This window comes from Leptonychotes weddellii, chromosome 11, assembly GCF_054177405.1.
Source record: "Leptonychotes weddellii isolate Sample4059 chromosome 11, ASM5417740v2, whole genome shotgun sequence".
Classification (NCBI taxonomy): Eukaryota; Metazoa; Chordata; class Mammalia; order Carnivora; family Phocidae; genus Leptonychotes; species Leptonychotes weddellii.
In genome coordinates, this window is record NC_138379.1 from 43,580,082 (window position 1) to 43,595,850 (window position 15,769).

The 15,769-nt window shown below is 48.9% G+C and overlaps 1 protein-coding gene across 8 annotated transcripts in view; it reads right to left on the bottom strand.

Annotated features, from left to right (window-relative positions):
- Positions 1-15,769, bottom strand: part of PPFIBP2 (PPFIB scaffold protein 2) — a 145,114-nt gene that overhangs the window by 65,099 nt on the left and 64,246 nt on the right. The window contains exon 1 of one of the 8 annotated variants that reach the window (XM_081798658.1): positions 13,611-14,180. The exons of the other annotated variants lie outside the window; for them this stretch is intronic. Within the exon in view, the coding sequence (XP_081654784.1) occupies positions 13,611-13,658 (48 nt within the window). The 5' untranslated portion in view covers positions 13,659-14,180. Of the gene's footprint in view, positions 1-13,610; positions 14,181-15,769 lie in introns of those variants that run through there. 8 annotated transcript variants of the gene reach the window in all.

Here is a 15,769-nt window from a genome sequence, read left to right on the forward strand (position 1 = left end):
TGTGGAGTAACTCACACGGTGGTGAGGAAAGGACCCAGGCCCCCACGGACAGCTGTGCGTGTCTGGCCCCAGGACCACAGTCAGCATGTGTAAGGGGCCGCCCAGCACTGCCAGCTGCCGCTTCTCCTCAGGAAGTCAAGGAGAGAAGACCAAAGGGAAGACTCCCTCCTCAAGACTCCAGCAAGCCACCACACCCCTGTGCCTCAGGCAAAGGGAGGACAGTACGTTCCTCATGTTACAGGTCTACCCGTACAATCACCCAGAGAAACAGCTATTTTTACTAACTGACCCAAAACTGAGTTGATGTCCTAAGATCAGTTAATACACAAAATGCGTGCCATAGAGTCTGTAACAGATGCTAGACCGTAGTTAAAAAAAAAAAAAAAAAATCTGGATCCACTCTAGCAACCAGGGGAAAAAGCAAAGCACAGTGAATTACAAGATGCCCAGATCAGTATGCTGAATAAAGTCAAACTGACTGCCTAGGAGAAACATAACTATCCCCACAGAAAGGAGAGACTTCAGAGTTTTCACAGAGAGACTCTATGCAATGGGGTAAACATCCAACAGCCATGATGCTATCCTCACAGGAAACAGAGCCCAGCAGAACTCCCTGCTTTCTTGGGATGCCCTCTAAACAGGTCAAAGGTTAATGGATCACATGGGCCGAAGGCAAAAGAAATTCAACCCATTGTGGCCCAAGCAAAGTCCTGTAGACATACAGCAAGCATTTATATAGGGCCCAACATTGCCAGGTACTGTTTAGAGCACTTTGCATGCCTTAACTCTTTTAATACTTCCCATAATCCTATGATAGGAGTACTACTTTGATTCCATTTTGCAGATAAGGGAACCGAGGCACAAAGTGTATGAACAAGGCATAAAATGGATATTTTGCCTAAGTGACTATGTAGTAAATTAGTAAGTTTCTGTTACAGCTTAATTGAGGAGATCAAGTACAAATTTTGTTTTATATATTGGGATTGTATGAAAATTCACTTAAAATAAGGTTTGAAAACACTGTCTGAACCTAAATGCCCATTAATAAAGGAGTGGCTAAATAAACTATGGTTCATCCACATTACGGACAATTTGTGGCATTTCCATAACATGAAGTTGATATTTATGAACTGTCACAAAAATGTAAGACATATTGGATAGTGAAAATAGCAAGATCCAAAGAATCATACAGAGTGACATCAGAAAACAATACTATGGGACTCTGTGAGTATATGACATATGCGTGAAAATAAACTGACCTAGTGTCTAGAAGGCTACACAGCAACCCGTAACAGTGCTCTTTTCTGGGGAAGTGTCTGGGCTATGGAAAGCTGGGGGTGGGAGGTTCGGTCAAGGTGGGCTTTTATTTCAACCATAACCATTTTTGTAAGAAGCTCAAATATTTTCTTGAAGAAATAAAAAACATTTTAAAATCTAGAAGCACCGTTGGGAGTACCTAGAGTGATGCTTCCCGGTACTTCCTCCCGCCCAGAGCAGCCCTGAGGGACATACCCTCTCCCAGCAGGCACCCTTGTCCATAGGATGGCATGCTCCTGGCAGAAAGGCACCTCCCTTGCCCCAAATCACTGTTTGAGAGTAACAGAGCACCTTCCCCTCTCGTTCAGTCTACCAAAATCACCACTGTTCTCTAGCAAGCTTTCGAGAGGTATTGAACAGCAGTGAAATGGAGACAATGTCCCGAACACAAGTCTGCAGTATCGCCATCCTATGCTTTTCCTGACACACTGAGTCAGGTCTTCTCAATCTAGATCAGATTGGTACCTTCAAAACTGTAGTCCCTTAGAAAGGCACAGACCAGGATAAAACACCATCTCCACTGAGCACAGAGCCAAGAAGAGGATTATCTTAGAATTATCTTATTGAATGCCAATACTCAACAGCCGAAGGTGAGGATTTCATTAGGGCAGAAAAGGCATGTGGTTATGAAAATGTCATTCCAACTACTCAGAAACATGTTTAAAAAGAGCTGAGATCCAGCTCGGTTTTGTTCTACTTTAAAGAGAGCTTGTTTGTCCAAGGGTATACTGGTTTCCCTAATTCTAACAGTGAAATTGCAATAGAAGGCTCAGATCAATTTGGAGACTGTCCATTGGGATCCCCGAGTGACTCAGGTTTGGGAGTCTCTGAAATTCTTGCCTAGGAGGTAAATCAGTGATAGAGTAGCCCAGCTCTCCATGCATAAGGTCAGACTGAGAGACCCAAGCTGACATTCTACTAAGGGAAGAGAGTCAAGTCAAATTCTGAAGGGTGCTACATGCTGAATTTCTATTCCTTCACACTCTAGCATGGCAGGTGAATTTAAATAAAGTTCTACCCTGTTCTACTCTTTCAAAGATGCTCATCCCACTGATGAGTAAAAATGACCTCTTTTTATTTATATTCCACTAATGAGATTAGCTCCAAGGCTAGACCTGTCAAAATAGATTACTGATGTACTAGGTGGGATATGCATCTATCTTATGTTAACTCTTCTGTTTTGATGGTTAGATCTACAGACTTGACAGAAGAAAAATGGGGGTGCCTGGGTGGCTCAGTTGGTTGGGCGGCTGCCTTCGGCTCTGGTCATGATCCTGGAGTCCCTGGATCGAGTCCCGCATCAGGCTCCCTGCTCGGCGGGGATTCTGCTTCTCCCTCTGACCCTAACCCCTCTCATGTGCTCTCTCTCATTCTATCTCTCAAATGAATGAATAAAATCTTTAAAAAAAAAGAAAGAAAAATGGATCTTCTCATTTTTTTCTATGGTCAAAGCTGTTCCTCAATCTATAACCAAGGTCAGTTACCTGATATATTGTGTGGGACCAAGAGATACTGTGTGGAACCAAGGGATCTGTGTGCTCTATGGAGGTAGAATGGCAACTACAGATGGACATTTCCATGTCCTGTTGCATCTTGACCAAAAAATGCCACAGTGGAACATGCTTCCTCTCTCGTATCACAGAAATGAATAGATGGGGAGGTCTTCTTGTACGTATGTTGTCACTAACTGGGAAACTTCAGCCAAGATTATTGAAGCCAAACCACCTTTGCCTTTATCAAAGCTTTGCTCTCAAGAATCTGGGCAATCCATGCTCTAAAACCCAGAACTCTCCAAGGCAAATAGAAGACACAATCCATAACGGTCAGATCAAGGTCTTCCTGAGGCCTCGACAGTGATGTTTTTGAGAGTCCTCAGGAACAGAGAAAACACAGCACCTCGACTCTTGCAAGGTTATGGATTTCTAGAAGACCCCAAATGCTATTGCTGCTGGGGCTGGGTAAGCCTAATATACAGCTCCAGCAACTGACAGTCTAAGGTGGGGCTATTTTCTAAGCCATTCTTAAGTGGAAAAGAGAGGCTTTAGGATGATGTAGCAGCCATGCAGGGTGTTCTATTGTTGGGGTCATGGAGCTGGTCATGAGACTTAATCAGCCTTAGTAATTAGGAGAACAAGGAGAGGATGGAGAGAGGACTGTGTGTGTCCAAGAAGGAGAGCAGTGGCCAGCAAGATTCCAGCATGGATAGTCTCTACAGAAAGGGTGGTTTGGGCCAAACAAAGACACCAGCCTAATGTAGACTGAGTCCTGCCTCCACCTCTCCCACAGGTCTACCTGAGAGACCCAAGCTGGTAGGTCTACCTTACCTTACTTATCAAGAGTGAATAAGGATTTCACTCTTGGTAAGTTCCTCAAGCACTGAGAGCTGAATGCCAGCAGATTCAAGAAATAAAGTAGGCTTTCCATATCTTGGGGGACACTGAATTTTAATTAGGTATGAGATTATCCAGGGACATTTAAGGCCCAAAAAAGAACTACCATTAGTTGTAAAAACAAAACAAAACAAAAAACCTCCAGACTAGTCAATTTTCCCCTTGCTTTCTTGAAAGCTCAGTGGGAGGGGAAAAAATGGAGACCAATACAGAAAATTCTTCTGAACCCTGGAATCTCCTGTCTGTCTGTCCACAATAGGCTGGATCATCACCTTTACTGTAACCACCTGGCACAAATGATGGCCGCCACCTTCTTAGAGATATTCTCACCCCTCCCAGCCACCGGATCCAAGTGTGGATGGTTGGACCCTTCCTCTGAAATTTTAAACTTGGGAATAGAAAATGATAGTGGTTGTGCTAGAAAGTTCTCAGGTTTGTCAGTAGCCATGTCCTCGTTCATGTGGAAGACGTGGGTTTGCAGCAGGAGTCAGCTAAGAAGCCAGCATGCACAGGAACACAAAACAAAAGCCAAGAAAGAGACTGGTGGCATTCTCATCTCTCAGAAATATATTTCTGCCCTTCCTGTTGGTTCCTTCTTAACCTGCACTGGTTCAAACTGAGTTTCTGTTGCTTACAACCAAAGCCCTGGCCAATGCATTTGTCTCAAAGGGTGATAAATCAGTTGACCGAAATTTACTCCTTTGGAAACAAGAAAGAATTCCTGCTATCTGGAGAGGATACTAAGTTACAAAGAAATTCTGCCTACTGTTGATTTCTTGAACTGGCAGTTGAAGAAAGAATGGTCAGTTCTGAGCCAACTATAGTTAAAATCAGGATCTTCATTGAGAGCCAACAGGGATCTACTCTGTGGCACAGAGCATGTCTGTGTGGGATGTACTGGGATAAAAATGGCACCCAGTCTCATTCATGTGTGAAAGGGAGGACTCCCTATCCACCATCTGTTGGCCTCCACGATTTCCCATGTAGAGCAAGAAGGTTAAGGCAGGGGATGTTACAAAATGCAACAGGCCCATGGGTATCCACTAGGCACGTATGGTGGGGCATGGATGGGGGGGGAGAGAAAAATAAGTGAAAACACAACAATAAACAGGAAGGTAAAGTAGGGCTAAAAGGATGAATGGGAAAAGAATAAATGAAGGGTGATAAGAACCTGAAACCACCTAACCACCATTTAAGAAGTTATGTTGAAAGACTGGCATGTCCTACACAGCTGGACAAATGCAAAGTCTGGGAGCCAGGAGGCCAGGAGCTGCAGGACCCCTGTACTCACCCTTTGCCCAGCTGGAATCCAAGGCAGGGGATCCCTGGAGACTTTGCTGCGGGGCTTCCATATGCACGTACAGAATTCCTACAGCCTCCTCCTACACAGGCAGGACCTCTGCAAAAGGACAACTAGGAATGGCTAAGAGGCAGGGCTGCACTAACCATGTGTGATCTCAGGTAGGTCCCCTCATTTTGGGTCTTCCCAGCCTTTAAATGGAGAAAGTTCTACCTCACAGAGCAATCAATGCAGAGGATCAGTTAGGTCATTTAACACAAAAATGTATGGGAATACAAGTACAGAATGTTCTTTATAGAGGGATGCTCTAGTATTTCCAGTTTTTGAATGATCATGGAAATATGGCAATCATTTAAAAGGTATTGCTGAAGCTAAAAGACCAAAGTACAGTTAGAAGCAGTTCCTCCCTTGTACTGACAGTTTTAATTAACTCATTCTTTTTGTGCAAGAGAACAAAAAGGCAATGTTTTTGATCAGGACACCTATGAAATATCTGTAAAGATCTGTACAAACAGCCCAAGGGAACAATAACCAAAATACTTTCAGGGTGGGAAGAAAAAAAAAATGCCTAAGTGACAACGTAGAACCTACTGCTAGCTAAGGGCTCTGGAATCATGCTTATGGAGTAAACAGCTGAGGACATGTTCATTTTTTCCATTGTCCCTGAAAAGATGCCCATGTTTTGAGTCAGATGTACAGGACCACAATTTTTCTCCTGGTGAGCATTCTACTACATGCTCTAAGTAATATGTGCTACATACATTATAAATGAGCACAATGAGAATTTCAGTAGCTAATTAATGACCAATCATAAAAATTCGAACTTTTTATTTCTGTTCCAATCTGGAAGTCAGGTCCAACTTAAGTTAAACATGAGCGTGCCAGCCACATCACCCCTGGCAGCTTCCTCAGAGCCATCACCCTCTGACTCTGGTGGCTGCTTAGATTCCATGATGCTTGCTCACTCTTGGCCTGGCCGCTCCATTGTAGCTTGGCCAAGGGATAGCCCTGTTAGGTCTCTGTGGAGTTCTGGATGGAGTGCTTAATGCCACAGCCAGGAGCCATGCAGAATCCCCAGGAGGGTTCTTTCACAGCCTGGCTAGCCTCTGCCAGGAGAGCACACCCTCCGCACATGCTCTGGTCTACTCTCAGGGACACGGAGTGGGCCACTTCTGCAGCATTCCCCTGACTGGTACATGCTAGGGGACCTCCTGTCAGCACCTCACTTCTCTGAACGTGGGGAAAGGGCTGGTTCCAGAACAGTCAAGTGGGGCAGACAAGAGGTCACATGGGGGTATCATTTGGTATGCAAGCAGTGGGTGTGGGAAAATCCTAAGGCAGTCAGCTCCCCAGTGTGACAGCTCTAGCCATCGTGGTGTTATTCAGAGCCAATAGCTACTTCTCAGAGATGCTGCGTTGGGGTCCAAAATACATCTGCCCTCCCTTGTCTGACAGTGAGATCTATAGTCTTCACCAGGTAAGGGCCTATTTCCTTCAGTGCTTCTAAGAAGCTGTGAATTCCAGTTCCCTCAGGATCCTGGCCACAGTTCATATACTGTCCCAACTGGTCAGATCATTTTACAGGATGGTCCCTTGCTTGTAAATACATGGAGATTTTGAACAATGTGCTGGGTAAGCCCTGGTCTTAGATAAGTCTTGGGATGGCTCCCCCTTCTTTAGTCATTAAAAACATAGATGACACGTGTTTTTAGCTGAATAAGAAAACAAGAGAAAATGTGCAGTATTTCCAGGCTGCCTGGTCAAGGGGATTTTATCAAATCCAGAAAACCAATTTCAAGTGAGCCATGGCTGCCAGCCACAGGGGAGACATCAGAGTCTCTAAGGCTAGACTTCAAGTTCAGAAGTGCCACTCACATACCAAACTTCTCAGAAACTTGAAAAAATGCAGACCTTAAAAATAAGGGGACTAAATAAATAAATAAATAAATAAATAAATAAATAAATAAATAAATAAATAAAAGTGAATCCTAGAGGCTACACTCCATTCCTGTTATATGGTTCAGGTACGGTATCAGGGAACCCAGCAGTATGAGCATAGGCAGTGCCTGTAAATAGGAAAATCCCCCTAGATTTTTTGGTTAGGGAGTTAAAGGGTTTTCTGGCAGTTCTTACAAAAACAACTGTCCCCAGGACCCGTTCCACCTTTTCTAGGCAAAGAATTGTCAAGCCAGTTTACTATTGTTGGCACAGAGTTAAAGAAGTTTCTTCCAAACGCTGTATGAGTGGAGTGCAATCAGATCTTTAACTACGAGGAGTCCAACGAGAGAAATCTATCCTGACCTTGACCTCTTTATGCCTTCCACCTCTTGGTTTCAGTTACATATAAGAGGAGGGTAAGTGTTGCTAGTAGAGTTGTCACTGTCAAATGATGTAAGTGACCACCTTTAGAGGAAAGCAAAGCCAAGTTCATAAGTCACAAACAGTTAGGTTGACAAAGTTCATGTAATCGCATGTTCTTCATTTATCTATTCAACGACTCAAATATTCCTAAATACCTACTAGGTGCCACTCCATGCTGAATAAATGATTCAGTCCCTACCCTCAAAAAACCTCTGTGGTCTGACAGTGAGATATGATAAATACAGTCATAGAATAAGCCAACAGCAGTGGCATAGAAGAGGGACGAATCAATTATACCCTCAAGGGAGAAGAGACGCTTTATAGTGAATGAGTTTTGAAAGCTATGAAAGAATCTCTCCAGAGAATGGGAGAAGAGCATCTCTGGAAAGTCTTCCCCATAAAGAAAGCTTATCCATAAAACCATGACAGTCACTACCCTTCAGATGCTTTGGTTTCCCAGACTAATACAGAAAACAAAAGAGACCATGAAGACCATCACCTAGAAGCTCCCCCGTCAAGGAGTTGGTGTGATGCACATGAAGGTTCCTAACTGAGCATCCTGAGGAGGATCTAGAATGAAAGAAATGCATTTGATTTACCAACGTCTTGTTCCAAAATTATAGCCTTGGATAAGCTTGGTCCCTGCTGAATTCTCCTGACGAGGTGGCTGGATCCATAAGGGACCCACTGCACAGGGCTGCAGGAGAACTTTTATTTGTAAGTGTGCTGGTATCTTGTGAAGGGAGGACAGAAAAGCCAGGGGGAGAGTACAAACAGGAGGTTCTTTGAGTGGTGCACTTTCCTCATCTTGCTAATACCAACAGACACACTGGCTCATTGTTATTAAAAACATTTTCGGGGACAGAGGAGCAGCATCAGGTGCTGGGGCTGGAGTGGAGAAGGTGACTGGAGACATCAGAAGCAAATGCCCAGTGCCTCCTCCTGCTGAGGCGCCAGCAGTCAAATCGGCGTAAGAGAAAGATCCATAGGTGGAAAATATGGGATTAGGTAGAAGGCCAAAGTGAGGAACGGGTCCTTTGGTCACAAGATTCCCAAATGGGAATGAATTCCGGGGAAAATGGACAGAAAAGGTTGCTTGGGAACCGGAGGCAGGATGAACATTATAGAAGGAATGTGAAAGAGGTCACGAGGGACAAAGCCAGTGCTCAGTGGGCTTGGGAGTGGTCAGGGAAGAGCAGAGATGGTGAGTTTTCAGCCCACTCTTTCAAGATTTCTAATGGTGAAAGGCAGGCAAGTTATCATGCAGTGTGGAGAGGCAAGTACAGGGTCAAAGACAGTCTTGATTTGCTTTTCCCTAAGAATGGAAGAGAAGCATTTTCTTGCCAAGGACAGGGATGAGCAAGCAGGGCGGAGGTGAAGAAGAAATGATCGGAGGAATGAGAAGCAGCGGAACCAGACTGGGTCAGGACTACAGGATCCCGAGGTGGCCTGGGCCCGTGAAACACAAGTTGAAAATGTTGGCTGTGAACATAGTTCCTTTTTGTGGTGAAGGGGAGAGAAGAGGAGAGCCTCATCTGTGGGTGGCTTCCCCCGCTCCGCCCCCCGCGGTGAAGTAGGTGGTGACATCAGTTGAGAAGGCAGTGTAAGGTTGGGGACAAATGGAAAGTGTGAAAGGGCTGACACAGAAGACGGGAGAGGGAAGAATGCAGGGAGGAGTCCGGGATCCGGGCTGCCAGCCCACTATCAGTGGCTGTGCTGTTCTGCTGAATCCACAAGCTATTTAGCCCTGCCATGACGTCACCTTGTTAAACCCCGCTGGGAAAGAGGCCTGAGGGCCTCTCCAAGAAGCTCCCGGACAGGACTCACAGGTGCCAGAGATCAGAGATGGTGGAATTCCAGCTCCTCAATTATACTGAGGAATAGGATGCTTGGACATGTTGGGTACATTGGCTAAGACGGGAGGTACCTATAGGAAATTGCAAACAGCTAAAACCCTTGGGGTAACCATACCCGCTATTGTCATCCTTGTGGTCCTGAAAAACCTCTCCACCCAGAATGACGGTGGTGCATACGGCTCTGGAGCAACCCAAGGCTGCCAGTTATGATCCAGATCATCACCACCATAACGAATGCTTACAGTGCATTTTCTGAGCACTTTCCATACATTCATCCTATTTTACAGTCAAGGAGATTGAATCCCGGGGGGGGTTAAATCAATCATCAAGGCCACACAGAGCAGAGATGTGAGCCTAAGGAACTGGATCCAGGATCCATGCTGTCAGCCAGTAGGAATGGCTTTTCAGAGGCTGCTCTCTACCTCTCCCCCTTGTACTGCAGCCCAACTCGAGTGCAAGGCAAGTCAAGGTCTGGAGCTAGGATGCCTGGGTGTCCATTTGTCCTTGCAGCTCTTCTGGCCCAGGCTACCGGATCAACCATTTGAGTACCAGATGACACAAAGTAAAGTCTCGCATTAGCAGCTTGAGTTCATTCCACATTCTACTACAGAACCCAAGTTACCAATCCATGGTAACTCCCTTCTCTTTGACTTTGGCCTGGAAGCTGGCCTAAATGCTGAATGTGCTAGAAGCCAGCAACAGTGTGAAGATGCTGACAGTGGTGGGATTTCTGTTCCTGGGAAAATAAGCCCCACTCAGAGGGCAGTGGGTGGGCCCCACGGACCCTGCCTGGAGCTATTTTTAGAGACTCTTTCATGACTCTTGTGGGTTGGATCCACTGATCTCGAAGCAGGGCAGGTGTGAGCTGTTTGTGAGCCAGTCAGGAACCAAACAGCTGAGGGGCAGAGGACTTCTGGATGCCTGCAGCAGACTGCCTTGTCCCTGGGTTCTGTCCGTTGGAGAGGGAGCTGGAGGAGCGGCTCTGGTCAGCCTCCCCTCAGCAGCCACGGCCAAGCTGGCCAGAGCCAGCAGCTGCTGGGGCCTCTGGCTACTCCCCGTGGGCCAGGTCACAGCTACCCCTTTCTGGTCTTCAGTGCGAGACCTCGACGTGGCACGCAGCAAGGGGCGGAGGGGCGGAGGGGGGAATGGCCCAGCATGTGCTGCTGGGAGAGAACCCGACTGTTCCCACCGTTCCCCCTTCCGTTCCCACCGCCCTCACAGCGGTCAGCCACCATTCATGGGTATCGTGGTTCTCGGGCATGGTCCTACGCTAAGCATTCTACAGACATTAGCTAACTTGACCCGCACAAAACCTGTATGCGGCCGGCACTATTACCTTCCTTATTGCAGACATGAAGAAATCCAGGGCTGATCATGTAGCTAGGGGATGCCGCAAAGCCAAGATTCCAGCGCAGGCCTTCCTTCAAACCACGTGTTCTTAATTACACTAGTACACAGTATCCCATCCCCCAGAGGCCACAGAACAATGTCCCCTTTTTCCGAGCCAAGACTGCCCCGCTAGTTCTGTGCCTCCTTGCCCACAGGCATCTCCCCCGCTGCCCCCAAATTCAAAGACTCGGTCTTGCTCCGAGACCCTGCCCTCCCAGGCTGGTCCTAAGGGCCAGGGCTTCTAGCTTGTGCAGCAGGTCACCCCTCACCCATCTCTTCTAGAGTCACCCTGGCTGCATGGGACAATGAAGGAGACTGTGTTTGCACCTTCAAAACCCTGGGCCAAGAGAAACCTGCTCTCCAAGCTACTTCGGCTTGAGGACGAGTGGGAGAAGGGAGGTGTGAGCCGGGCAGATGGAAGGTACTAGAGACCCACAGTGGAGGAGCCCACCGCAGGGATGGGGTCAGCAGAGGAGACTGCTGGCAAATGAGAGCCTTGACGGAGTCACGAGAAGTGGGTGGTGGCAGTGAGGAGGATGTTGGGCATAAGGTCAGAAAAGGGAGGGAGCACACGTGGGAGCTCAGAGCAGATACAAAGGATGAGACCAACAAGGTAAGTAGAGGCTGGGTTGCAAAAAGTCTCAAAGGTCAAGCAGGCAGGTGATCCTGGGCTTTCTTTTCTAGACTAAAGGCAAGTCCGGGGGCTTAGGAGCAGGGTCACGGGATGAAGGGATTTTTTTTTTTTTTTTTTAAGGGGATTTAAAAGAGAAGAATCTGGTAGTAGTGTTTTGGGTAGAGATACTCTGATTATTCTTCCTAGGTCATACGCTATACTTTGTGCTTTGTTTTTAATGATCCTAATTCTAAAAGTAGAAGAAAAATATCTGTTTTGCTAGGAGTCATCCCAGCGGTTTCTGAGGTCTCCGTGCTCCGAGCTTCCCTCAGCAGACGTGCACTGTGCATGGAAACCAGTGTGCACAGACGGGTCTCAGCACAAAGGGCCTTCTGACACCGCAGCACCTGCAAGATCAGTTCCTCTGTGGCCAGAACTTCGGTGCGAAGTGTGGAGTTCGAGCCACTGAGACCCGGCTCCGATGGTCCCAGGCACAGCACAGCTGGAAGACCTCTGGATTAAAGAGCTTCACTTGGATGTAGAAAAACAAACCCAGTGATGGGAAGTGCACTCCTCACCTCTTTTCCCCCAGAACCTCCAGTGAAGGTTTTCGAATGCTTAAGACAATGGATACAAACCTTTGCCAAAATGTCTGGCCCCCTGAGCGTGCTCTCTGCTGGCTGTGGCACCCCCTCCCAAAGCTGAGCAGGGGCTGGGCAGACAGGATTTCTGCTGGGTTCTAACCAATATTTTTCTATGTAGTTGGCAAAAGAGAGGAGGAACGAGAACTGGCCTGGGAGACAGAAAGCAGGGTTCAAGGTCAGGCTGCACCACGAGTAGCTCCAACACTAATAATCACCAGGTCCTTAGCCTCTCCTGGGCTTTGTTAAATGGAGGGTTTGTACCAGTCGGTCCCAACGAGTCCCCAGACCTCTAGTTTAGTTCAGCTGCCTTGCTTTTCACGACACGGCTTGCCATACACCACATCACAGTGAGGGTAATTTTCTTAAAGTACAAGTTGGATCCCCGTGTGTGTCCCAGGTCACTCCCCTGCTGTAAGTCCCCTGTCACACACACCACGTCCCCCACAAGCCTTACCGTCCCCTGCCCTGTGTGACCGGGCCCGTCACGGAGCTCAGCCTCCCTGGCTTTCTCTCAGTCTTGAACTCCCTTGCACCTTCAAAACCCTGGGCCAACTCCCTCTGGCTTTAGGACCTTTACACATACTAGCCTCTTTGCCTGGAATGTTCTTCCCCCCCCACCGCGCTTTCCACCTGACTCACTCCTATTTTTCAGGTCTCGATGAAGTGTTCCTTGCTCAGAGGGCTCCCTGACTGCTCCTTCTCACTCATTCATCACCCTCGATGATGGCCATTAACAGTTCCTATTCCTCACTGCACTTAATTTGTAACTTCACGTTTATTCACTGGGACGGTACCCTCTGCTTCCCTCATCGGATGGCAGATCCACAAGAGCAGAGACGGATTCCACTTTGCTCACCACTGGACACCCAGTACCCCCGTCTCTATAAACATTTGCTGAACGCACGCTGCCGGGGGTGCACACAAAAGCCAGCATCCCCACATCTCGGGGTGGGCATCAGGGGCCTTCCGAGCTAGACACGTCCTGTCCCGCCCCGGTTACAATGTCCAATCTCTTATCTGTCAGCTGCTTTTGCCCTTCCTACTTCTGAGAAACACTCAGCTTCTGTGTGAAAATAAATGGACAAGCATCTTGGCCAACAGTTTAAAGATGGTCACGAAGGAGGAAAGAGCCTGAGTTCTGCGAGTATGGATGCCACTCCAGCCCCAACGTTCATTTCATTCATTCATTCGTGGCTCACACCCCACACTTGAGCTCATCCCCTAAAGAAAGGGCATCAACAACTTGCAACCCAAACCCTTGGCTTCAGAGCAGTCAGAAGAGAACTCCCCACGAGGCTTCCTCCGGAAACACAGAAGCTCTCCCGGCTGACAGCAACTAACACTCTGTCTCGGATAACATCAGAGCAGAGAGGTTCAGAGGTCTGAATTTGAAAGGATGCAGCTTCCTCTCTGTGTCCTCAAACCCAAGGGCAGTGGGACACCTTTTTCTGGTCACAGTGTTTGGAGCCTCCAACTGCTTAAGCACCCAAGTTAAACTAACTAACTTTCTTCACCGCATTCCTGCCTTTCTATACAGAGGCTCATTCATCAGAATGTCAGTGGAGAAACAAAGACAGCTGACTGTTTTCTCCCCTAGTGCCTATAATTAGATTCTCATGGAGAACTTGGCCACGACAAGGCTTTGCCGGACAAATACTCCCCCCCCCACCACCCGCACTCCCCCAGCGTCTCTCTTGCCCTCATCTTCAGGAGACCCAGATAAAGCAGCCAGTCACTTACCCGCTTCAGCCACGCAAAATGCTTGTAAACATCAATGTCCCCATCCATGCTGGGCACCCATGTCAGCAGTTAGAGTCCTTGGTGGAAAAAGCCCTTTTTCTGGCTAGAGACCAAATTCTCTCCTCTTCCTTGCTTCTGCCCCCTCCCCCTTGGGACGTCAAGCTGTGTTCAAGTTTCCCCACTTCCCTGGCCCATGTCCTTCAGCGTTTCCCTGGACAGTTTCAGATACACAACGGCTCAGACCGGACTGTGCTGCTCCAGTATCCTCCCCCTCCACCCCCAGACACACACGGGCACCAGCTCTGGGATTCAGAGCCTGTGGAGCAATCAACCCTAGCAAAAAGGTAGGGAAAAAAGACAGACTTGGACAGGAGTTGTAAACACACACACATACATACATACACACACACACACAGGAACATTCTTTTTGGTGATAATACCAGAGCCTGCCAGAGGGAAACAGTCCTGAAGAAAATTCCTCGTCTGGCTTCCCCTTTCTGCAGTGGCTGGAACTCATTACCGAGAGACCCCGATTTCCTGTCTCTGCTCCACTCTGCATTTACCCACAGGCTCCCAGCTGCTCTCAGTTTATTTGGGACTGGGGAGAAGACTAAAAATAAGTGCTGCTCTTGGAGGAGCTGCTGGTTCCCACACACAGCCTGACCCCCACCCCGAAGCCCACGCCTACCCCTTTTCCAGGCGGGCGTTGGGCTGGGCCCTGAGGAAAGCCTGTCATTTCCAAAAAAAGAACACATCCAGAACCAGCTCCGGTCTGGGTTGCTGGCCCGCTGGGTGTCTCTGTCCTTGGCGCTGGTGGCACCGTCTGCCAGGGGCGACCTGCTACTACCAGGAGACATGTGCCATCGGAGGAGTTTGGCTTGGGGCTGCTGTCGGCCACCACCACGGCCAGGCCTTCCCAGGGCACAGGCGGCGCCGGGACGGGTACAGCTCCTGTTGAGCCCGAGGCCTGCCTTGCTGGCTGTCCCCCACTCCAGATTAGCTACCTCAGAAGCCAGGGACGGGGGAAGGCGAGGCCCCCTCATGGGGGGGCCCACACGATGTAGGGAGAGCTCTGGGGAGGAGCCCTGGGAAGGCAGGGGCTGGTGCAGATGGGCAATTGTTTCCTGGGCTGGCCTTCCAGGGTGGTCTCCCCAGCACTGCCTGCCCCTCCTCCCCCCCAACGCTGCCCTCCACTCACCCCCCACTCTTCTGAGAGCTTCCCTAAACACAGCTTTTCTCCCTCGCCTGGCCCCTGACGTGCGGCCTTTGGCTAGAGTGATTATGAAAGCGGTCCTTGATGTGGGTACAGCGGGAACTGGGGTTACACGCCAGGCCTCTGAGCTCTGCTCCCGTAAATGACTTGCAGATGCACGTCTTGTGATGGCGGGGGGCGGGGGGGCCTTCCCGGTGCCCTTAGGGGTCACCAGGGGGGTTCCTGGAACAGCCAGTGAAGAGGAGGCTCTCCTGGATGTCGGCAGGCCCCTTCACATGGCCTCGGCAGCACAATCACCAGCAGGCTGGCCCAGTCCGCAGGGATCAGAGCGGCACGAGGGGAGGAGTAAATTCCTGGAGACACACCCAGCTCAGAGGCTAGAAAGGAAAAGCAGGCTCGGCCATCGTGCCTGAGCTCTGGGCCCTTCTCGCCTCTGGCCCAGTTCAATCAAGGCCTGGGCCCTCCCCGGTCGAAGTTCCCTGACCAGAACTAGCATAGAACGTGTTGGGGAAACGGCTCTCTACGGTTGCAGGGGTAGGTAAGCTTTGTTTTTTTTCTGTCTGAACGTCTGGGAAAGCAGAAGGAAGAATTCACTTGGTCAACAAATATTTGCCCAGCGTCCAAAGCAAATGAAACCGACTTCCTGCCCCGAGCAAATAAAGAATCATCACATGGTATGTGGTAAAGGTGTTTCTGGGGCCCTAGGGAAGAAGAGGCAGAGTGGGTTTGGGGGCTGGATGGGGAGAGACGGGGCACAGTCCCAGACCCTGCTCCCCTTGGTCGCAGCTTGGTGCTCTTCGGTAGGTTCTGGGGTGAGGAGGAAAGAAAGGACAAAGCAGCAATGTGGTGGCCTGTCTCAACCTTGCTAGCCCCCACCTGCCCGCGGGGTTGGCTCCAGTGGCCGCCCCTCCTCAGCGGCCATGCCCCTCTCCCCTTCACCACCTGT